The sequence below is a fragment of the Branchiostoma belcheri genome, unplaced genomic scaffold (genome assembly GCF_001625305.1).
Source record: "Branchiostoma belcheri isolate BF01 breed outbred unplaced genomic scaffold, Haploidv18h27 scaffold25, whole genome shotgun sequence".
Taxonomy (NCBI): Eukaryota; Metazoa; Chordata; class Leptocardii; order Amphioxiformes; family Branchiostomatidae; genus Branchiostoma; species Branchiostoma belcheri.
Window position 1 is genome coordinate 436,370 of NW_017803854.1, and position 9,138 is coordinate 445,507.

The 9,138-nt window shown below is 44.1% G+C and overlaps 2 protein-coding genes across 2 annotated transcripts; both read left to right on the forward strand.

The window, feature by feature from the left end:
• The first annotated feature begins 851 nt into the window (after positions 1–851).
• LOC109471462 (E3 ubiquitin-protein ligase TRIM71-like) lies at positions 852–3,122 on the forward strand. Its single transcript, XM_019770788.1, has one exon. The coding sequence runs from the start codon at positions 858–860 to the stop codon at positions 3,066–3,068; it is 2,211 nt and encodes a 736-aa protein (XP_019626347.1). The 5' UTR covers positions 852–857; the 3' UTR covers positions 3,069–3,122.
• Positions 3,123–3,967: 845 nt separating this feature from the next.
• Positions 3,968–6,211, forward strand: LOC109471446 (E3 ubiquitin-protein ligase TRIM71-like). Its single transcript, XM_019770769.1, has 2 exons — positions 3,968–5,292; positions 5,356–6,211. The coding sequence occupies exons 1-2, from the start codon at positions 3,968–3,970 to the stop codon at positions 6,209–6,211; spliced, it is 2,181 nt and encodes a 726-aa protein (XP_019626328.1).
• The last annotated feature ends 2,927 nt before the right edge of the window (positions 6,212–9,138 follow it).

The window sequence follows — 9,138 nt, forward strand, 5'->3', positions numbered from 1 at the left end:
TCGTCCCCGGGACAAATGTTGGCTTGTTCCTCACTAAAACGTCATCGTAAACATCCCAATGGTTAGATACCGACAGAAAGGAGTACAGTAACGTACACCGATGCTGTAGAATCGCGGTCAGGGGGCGATCCGAGCGGCTTTGCCTGTCCGGTTTGTCCCTGCACCTGTCGCTGCGGTACAAGGGTCTGGGCGATGGCGAGATAGCGAAGGTCTATCACGTGTCGTCTTCTTGATCCTGATAAATCCTAAATATAGTTAATGTGGGGTGGTCAAATGGCGCTCGCAGAAAAATAGTTACAAACAGGGATGCCTCAATGTTTAGCAATTCACTCTAGCATTGATAACAGGTATGGACTTTTGGACCCATTTGTGTACGCTACTAGTAAGGTAGCGGTAACATTCGGAAGCCCGTTGTCAGTTGTATGGGTATGAAACAATTTTTTGTCTTGTCAAAATAGTCTACTTTACGTGAAACAAAAAAAATACTGTACTGGGTTGAAGGGGTGCTTTTTAGTGTTGTATACCCGTTGTAAGTATTGGCACGTAGGGTACTGAACAATATACATATAATAGATATTGGACCTTCAGGTGACATGAGTTAATATACAGAAAACGATTTGTTATATAACAAGCAAATGTCAGTCAAATAAAACCTGTGTTTGTTTGTTGTCTTAACCAATCAGAAAGACACACCTGTCTGTACCTCTGCCCCTGTCGATACTGTGCAGGTGACAAACAGGTACCAGTGCGCATTTACTCCTTTCACCTTATACAGACACTATACCCTCATTTTTTGGTGTACATTTTTCCGGAGGCATTTTCTGGACTTCTACCGGAAACAACGACACAACAGCGTCATGGCCGCTGCCAGTCTCCCACTAGAGGAGTTTGATGAGAAGTTTCTGACTTGTGCCGTTTGCGAGGATATCTATACCGACCCCCGCGTCCTGCCCTGTCTTCACACCTTCTGTGCCAGGTGTCTGGAAAAATGGAGAAAGGGAGAGAGCCAGTTCAACTGTCCTACTTGTCCAGAGCAGGTGAGGCTACAGGGAACAGGTGTCAGCAGTCTTCCTCCGTATTACTTCATGAACAGCTTGCTGGACTTCAGGGCCCTTCACGACAGTGAAGAAGCTCACACCAAGTGCCAAATGTGTAAGTCTGAAGCTAAGGTAGACGGAAGGTGCGCAGACTGCAGTTTGTTGTTGTGTAAAAACTGTATAACTGTACACAGTAACATTTCTGCGCTAAAGGACCATTACATCATCACCCTGGATGACCTGAAGAACCCCAGCGTCAGGCCAAAGTACACCCGAGCCCCGTACTGTCCTCAGCACACCGACCAGCGCGTGACATTCTACTGCCAACCCTGCGCCAAGCTCGTCTGCCGAGACTGCACCATTACCGAGCACCGACCAGGGAACGGGTCTAACCACGACGCACAGGAGGTCAGCGAGGTAGCACAGAAGTACAAGGCTGGACTAGAGACGCTAGTTGCCGAAACCAAAGATGCAGGTGATGTTCTGCAGAAAACTAAAGAAACGGTTGGCAGAGAACTCACAACAATCACGGAAAACTGTCAAACAATAAGAAAGGAAATCGAGAAACATTTTGCAGACATGAGAGCAAAGCTGGACGAAGAAGAGAAGAAGACCAAAGAGAAGTTAGACAAGATGGAAAAGGACCAGAAGGAGCCTCTTGTGACGAAAGAGAAAGACCTGGAAGAAAAGATCAAGACTACTGAAGAAGGACTGAAGTTCTCAACAGACATTCTAGATAGAGGTAATGATGTAGAAATTCTCACTCTAAGGCAGCAGCTAAAGGATAGGCTAAATGTTCTTTCTTCTATCCATATTCAACATGAAGCTCTGGAGAATAAGATATCCTTCCAGTCAGATGCCCTGTACACTGATCTTTCTCACTGTTACCTGTTCCTATCGGAAGAAACATTGTTCATTACAGAGACCCCGATAGAAAGTTTGCCAACTACTGTCATATTCAGACCACAGAAAGGCCAAGTTTGCAAAACTAACCCAGAAGTCACAGTCACCTCCCCTGGGGGACAGTGTGTTAAATTAGACACCGCCAGAGCTAGTGGCGGGGCATTTAAAGCAGTTTGGAGGCCACAAACATCAGGGAAGCATGTGGTAAGTGTGACAGGAGGGGGAGGGGGTGGGTGGGGAGAATTATTGTCTTTGTGGAGCCGGTGTTCCCCTCTCACCGTAGATGTTAACAGTAACAACCCTTCACTTTGCACCTTTGGGAAGAAAGGCAGCCAGCAGGGGCAGTTTAACACTCCTATAGATCTAGCAGTCAGGGGAGACAAGCTGTATGTGGCTGATACGTTTAACAAACGTGTTCAGGTGTTTGATCCAGCTGGAAACTTTTGTTACTCATTTACAACGACTACAAATCCTGTCTCAATTGCAGTTAATACTGATGGAACTATCGTAGCAATGTCTGCCGGGGATGAGGTAGAGAGGTTTACACCATCAGGAGAACTGCTGCACAGTTTTCCCCTGGGTGAATATTGCACAGACCCCTATGGTCTGGCAGTTCAGAGGGATGGAAGGGTTGTTGTAGCTGATAAGGGCAAACACAGCATCTTCATGTTTGAGGCAGATGGGACACTGGTGAAACAGATAGGAGGGCAGGGACAGGGGGAGGGGCAATTCAATAAGCCATGTTTTGTCTGCGTGGATAAAGAAGACAACATCATTGTGGCAGATAAAGACAACGACCGTATTCAGGTGTTTGACAATAACTTGAACTTTCATCATAAGTTTGGTCAGTGGGACAGACAGCCACAAGACATGTTTTACCCAATGGGGGTGTCAGCTGACAGCAGCGGGAACATAGTCCTGACAAACATTGGGGAGGATTCTGATGTAGGTGGTGTAGAACATGGCAAGAAGCTTCAGGTGTTCCGCCCAGACGGCACCTGGGTGTCCACCATTAGCAGTGATGGGGAAAAACTAAAGAAACCCCACGGGGTGGCTGTGACAGAGGATGGACATGTGTTTGTAGCTGATCCTATGGACCACTGTATCAGGAAATACAGATATATGTGAGGAAAACATTATAATTCAAATGCATACCGATCAAGCTTGTATGTTCCTTTCTTACATTTAAGTGACAAAGCTGTAGTTCAACTTCTTCTAACAGTCGTATTAATGACTAATGTTTGTCAGCACACTGAAAATTAATATTGTATCCTGCAATATGAAACATCATCATCATCACCATGCCTCACATCTACAAGGAGAGGTACTACTGTTAACGTTGAATACAAGAATAAAAGATGTGTTTTTTGTGATATCATGTTTTTTCAACTCATTTCTTGTTTAACAGGGCTTATGACCTCAAAATGTGAAAAAAGAAAGTATCTGGCTTTATTGTCTGCCTTGTTACTTTCGCTCTATCGCATTAGATTACGGGAGATGTCATCCATAAAATTGACTTGCTGTGGCCTGATAAAGACACATGGGGAGGGGGCAATACTATGATCTGTTACCTGACCCATAATTTACAATGTTGTCATTTGCATTATAATGTTACTGTCAATATTCCGGTTTTCGCATTTCCGTGGATTTAAGGTATAAAACAACAAACGTCAGTGGCGAAGGTCGCGGTACTGTTTAAAGTATAAACATTTTAGTGCTGCAGTGAACAAAATTCCCCAGGCGCCAGAGCATCACGCATGACTTCATTGTGCACAATAGCTACATTTGATGCACGATGACACACAGCAAAATTTGGGCGTGACCCGTCAATAAAACCATTGTGGGCTTGGTGCCTGAACCAATCAGCATAGTACACCTGTACACCTTTAGCCCTGCCACGCCTCTGTTGTTGGAAAACAAGTCCCACATCCTCCTTTCGCTTTTGACTGAAACTAGCCTGCTTGGCGTACGATCGTTACAAACGGTGCGAAGAAATCCTGGATAGAAGACCATTGCATAACAACGACATGGCCGCTGCTAGCTTCCCACTAGAGGAGTTTGATGAGAAGTTTCTGACTTGTGCCGTCTGTGATGAGATCTATACCGACCCCCGTGTCCTGCCCTGTCTTCACACCTTCTGTACCAAGTGTCTGGTAAAATGGCGAAAGGGGAAGAGCCATTTCACCTGCCCTACATGCCGGCAACAGGTGAGGCTACAAGAAGGAGGTATCAGTAGCCTTCCTCAATACTTCTTTATGAACAGCTTGCTGGACTTCAGGGCCTTGCACAACAGTGAAGAAGCTCACGCCCAGTGTCAGATGTGTAAGTCTGACAATAAGGTAGATGGGAGGTGTGCAGACTGCCGTTTGCTACTGTGTAAGAACTGTATAACTGCTCACAGGAACATCCCTGCGCTGAAAGACCATTACATCATCACCCTGGATGACCTGAAGAACCCCGGCAGCAGGCCAAAGTACACCCGGGCCCCGTACTGCCCTCGGCACACCGACCAGCGCATGGCCTTCTACTGCCAACCCTGCGCCAAGCTCGTCTGCCGAGACTGCACCATCACCGAGCACCGACCAGGGCCGAACCACGACCCACAGGAGGTCAGTAAAGTTGCACAGAAGTACAAGGCTGGACTACAGAAACTAGTGGAGAAAACAAAACATACGGATGACGTTCTGAAGAAAACCAAACAAACGGTTGGTCACGAACTCACAAGCATCACAACAAACTGTCAAAGAGTAAGAAAAGAAATTAAAGAACATTTTGCAGACATGAGGAAAAAGCTGGACGAAGAAGAGAAGAAGGTCACAGAGAGACTGGACAAGATGGAAAAGGACCAGAAGGAGCCTCTTCTGAGGGAAGAGAAAGAGCTAGAACAGAACATTGCGTCCACTGAAGAAGGACTGACGTTCTCTACAGACATTCTAGATAGAGGTAATGATGTAGAAATTCTCACACATAGGCAACAGCTAGAGGATAGGCTAAATGCTCTTTCTTCAACTCAGATTCAGCATAAGGCTTTGACGAATAATGTATACTTCAAACCAGATACCACCTGCACTAATCTTGTTGAATGTTTTCTCATACTGACTGATGAACCACTGTTCATCACAGAAGCCCCAGTAGAGAGTTTGCCAACTACATGTACTGTCATATTCAGACCGAGGAAAGGCCAAGTTTGGGAAACCAACCCACAAGTCACAGTCACCTCCCCTGTGGGGCAATGTGTTAAACTAGACATCACCAAAGCAAGTGGAGGGGAATTTAGAGCAGTTTGGAGGCCACAAATATCAGGGAAGCATGTGGTGTGTGTGACTGCAGGGAGAAGAGTGGGGCACAACAGGCATGGGGTAGGGACCTTGTACAGCCTATATGACTTTGGAACGCCCAGACTGGTCACAGAAAGCCTGTGTTCCTCTCTTACTGTAGATGTTCGCAGTAACAATCCGGTACTGAGATTTGGGCTGAACGGAACCCAGCAGGGACAGTTTAACACTCCTATAGATCTATCAGTCAGAAGACGCAGTCTGTATGTGGCTGATACTTACAACAAACGTGTCCAGGTGTTTGATCTAAGGGGGAACTTTTGTTACTCATTCTCAACAACTGCAAATCCTGCCTCAATTGCAGTTCATATTGATAGCACGATAGTGTCACAATGTGCGGGACAAGTTAAAAGATTCTCACCATCAGGAGAACTGCTACACCAATTCTCGCTAAGTCAACACTGCACAGACCCCTATGGGCTTGCAGTACAGAGGAATGGGAGGATTGTTGTAGCTGATAAGGGCAAACACAGCATTTTCCTGTTTGGGGCAGACGGGACACTGGTGAAACAGGTGGGAGGGCAGGGACAGGGGAACTGGCAGTTTAATGAGCCATGTTTTGTCTGTGTGGATAAAGAAGACAACATCATTGTGGCAGATAAAGAGAACCACCGTATTCAGGTGTTTGACGAGAACCTGAACTTCCAATACAAGTTTGGTCAGCAGGGTAGACAGCCACAGGATATGTTTGGCCCTATCGGGGTGTCAGCAGACAGCAGGGGGAACATAGTTCTGGCAAACATTGGGGGCACAACTGATGGTATAGAACACAGTAAGGAGCTTCAGGTGTTCCGCCCAGACGGCACCTGGGTGTCCACCATTAGCAGCGATAGGGACAAACTGAATCTTCCCCACGGGGTGGCTGTGACAGAGGATGGACATGTGTTTGTAGCTGATCCTGGTGACCACTGTATCAGGAAATACAGATACATGTGAGGAAAATTTCATACTTCAAATGCTTATCAAGCTTGTATGTTCTTTTCTGTAAAATTATATGTTACAAAGCTACAGGTTAGATTTTCTTTATGTTAACAGGCCTAATGATGTTTGTCATCAGAGGGAATAGTGATGTTCTTACCACGTAATACGAAAGTTTGCATATAACATGTCACATGGAAGATACATATATTTTAGAAGACGTTTAGAATCGTTTTGCAAATCGGACACGTATAAGTATACATGCATCAAAACATATGGGGAGGATGTATTGTTCTAATCTGTATAGCTGACCCATTATTCAAAATGTTTCCTTTTGTATTATGATGTGTGCATATATATCATGTACATAAAAGAGTAGAAAATGCAAGAACTGTAAGGCTGCAAAGTTTTAAACATAATTTGGCAGAAAACTACCCACTACTATGTACTTGAAATGTCTTTTGTTAACTGTTGACTTTGTAAAAATCAACTGTACACTGTATTTGCCATTTGCAGCGCTGTTAGTCACCTAATAGATAATACAAGAATGACAAAAAGTTTGTTCTGTTGACCTAAACTTGATATCTTAAAATATACTGTATTGTGTCTTAAGCGACGTAACCTTAACATTTTGTATAAATCACATTGTCCTAAGTTAAACCCAGATATATTTTTATCAGGCGATGGTTGTGGACTAACTCCTGTTGTAGAAGTCCCCCCGCCCTTATTCTTCAGTTCGGACCAGAGTCCACCAGAAATGACAATCACATGACGTAGTGTACAGGTTACGTAACCTCGGACCCATCATTGTGTAGTTAGTGCTCAGCTGTAACACCGTTCGCGTCACCATGACAACATTCGAACTCACCAACAATCGAACTCCGCACATGATACCTGTACCGTGACCTCGAGAGACAAAGTCCACACCAACCCCAGTTAGCTGTAACTTTAGGAGTGAAGAAGACGCAATACGTACAAAACGCAAATGCAAAGGACATAGTGTAGTACATATTGTATCCTACACGTCCTTGGACTGTGTAATTTAGGTCATAGGTGTGCCCCTCCCAATTCAAAATCAGCTTGGTACCGACCAAACGTCACAACAAATGTCGACAGGGACCAAGAAGTGCCTCTCAGTCTGCAAACGTCACATAGAATGACTCTGAATAACAAACAAACAAACAAACATATTCCCAACTCAAGAGAGCTGCCTAACAGTTAGAATTTTCCAGCTCATGGGGTCGAATTTACCGCCGCAGTCCACCGGAACACCCTGGGACCGAGACTCCGCGACATTCTGTCGTCTGCTCTATACTGAGAGATTTAAAAACAGTGCAATACCGCATATCGTGCGACTACTGAATGGGGACTGAGATTGCCATTTTATTGTCCAAAGACTTTTAACGCAACCTGTGTGCAAATCTGATATTTTAAATGACATTATCTTTTAACGTATTTTATATTAACTAGAAAGGCCAATATTTGCTTTGGAGCAAATACAGCGATGGGTTCACCACATTTTACCACATGGCAGGGAAAGAATGAGAAACACAGGGGAAAACAATGATTTACATTGATATAACTATAATATGAAGTAAAATACAACTAAAACAACAGTTGGATAGCTATTACCTACTTTATTGGTTAGGATTTTTAATTGCATAATGCAAACTGTTGATTTTCAAAATAATAAAAAAACGTCCATGCCCCGCATTCCAATGCTGGAGCAGGAAAGCTTGAAATACCTACCAAAACACTTGAATACAGACATACTGTTAGTATGGAAATGCTCTGTGCAGGTGTTAATCAAGTTAAATCCCAACAGCCAATCAGCAAGAAATGCTCTGTGCAGGTGGAAATGCTCTGTGCAGGTGTTAATCAAGTTAAATCCCAACAGCCAATCAGCAAGAAGAATAGAGGAAAGCTGCATGCCTATTGGTTGATGCCCTGCATTCCATTGTGATGACTCATGCCCAAACGTGGTAAACACGGCACACTAACACAGTAATACATTTGCTATAACACAGCCAAAAAACTCAAATAAAACCATTCTAAAAGCCTGTATCACAATAATTTAAAAAACGCCTAGGGGTATTTGCCCACTGTACCTCCATACCAAATTTCAGGACCTTAGGCCCTAAAATGAAGAAGCTGAATCCATTTAAAAATGGCAGGAGGAGGAGAAGAAGAAGAAGAAACATCAGAAAAAGCAATATGGTTTCACCACACCACTTCGTGGTGTGGTGAACCCATAATAATAATGACGCATAATGATTTTAATGTGTGATAACTTTTTATTAATCAACCAATGATAAATATGTAATTGTCAGAGCAATTCAGGTCCCAATTACACGGGACCTGCCATTCTGTACAAATGGACATGTGACAAATAAACCATTAATTATAATTATTATTATTTACGTGGAGAACCTCTCGTCCCCAGGGTACTCACCCGGCCACTATCTCGCAAACTGACAAGGTAGTTTAGTTTACATCAAGTGTCTATGGTACTGCAGCAGAGCAGAACTTCCGTTTTTCATATTTCCGTGGTTTAGGTATGAACAACTAACGTCAGTGGCGAAGGCGAGAGGTCGCGATACTCAAGTTTTGGTGCAACTCACTGTCTGAAATATAAACGTACTGCAGTGAACAAAATGCCTCAGGCGTCAGAACTTCAGGTATGCGTCCCTTGTGTACAGTAGCTACATTTCATGCATGATGACACACAGCAAGAATCTGGGCGTCAAAGAAAACCTTTGCTTGGTACCTGAACCAATCAGCAAGGCACACCTGTATTCACCTTTGACTCTGCCCAGGCTGTGTTGTTGGAACAGGTACCACTTCCCCCTTTCACTTTTGACTGAAACTAGCCCCCTTTTTGGCGTACGAGCATTCCAAATCGTGCGAAGAAGATCCTGGAAAGAAAACTATTGCATAACAGCAAC

Coding starts and splice junctions, on each gene's coding strand:
- LOC109471462 (XM_019770788.1), top strand. CDS start 858: ATGGCCGCTGCCAGTCTCCCACTAGAGGAGTTTGATGAGAAGTTTCTG.
- LOC109471446 (XM_019770769.1), top strand. CDS start 3,968: ATGGCCGCTGCTAGCTTCCCACTAGAGGAGTTTGATGAGAAGTTTCTG. Junction 5,293..5,355: donor AGAAGAGTGGGGCACAACAG/GCATGGGGTAGG, acceptor GGTCACAGAAAG/CCTGTGTTCCTCTCTTACTG.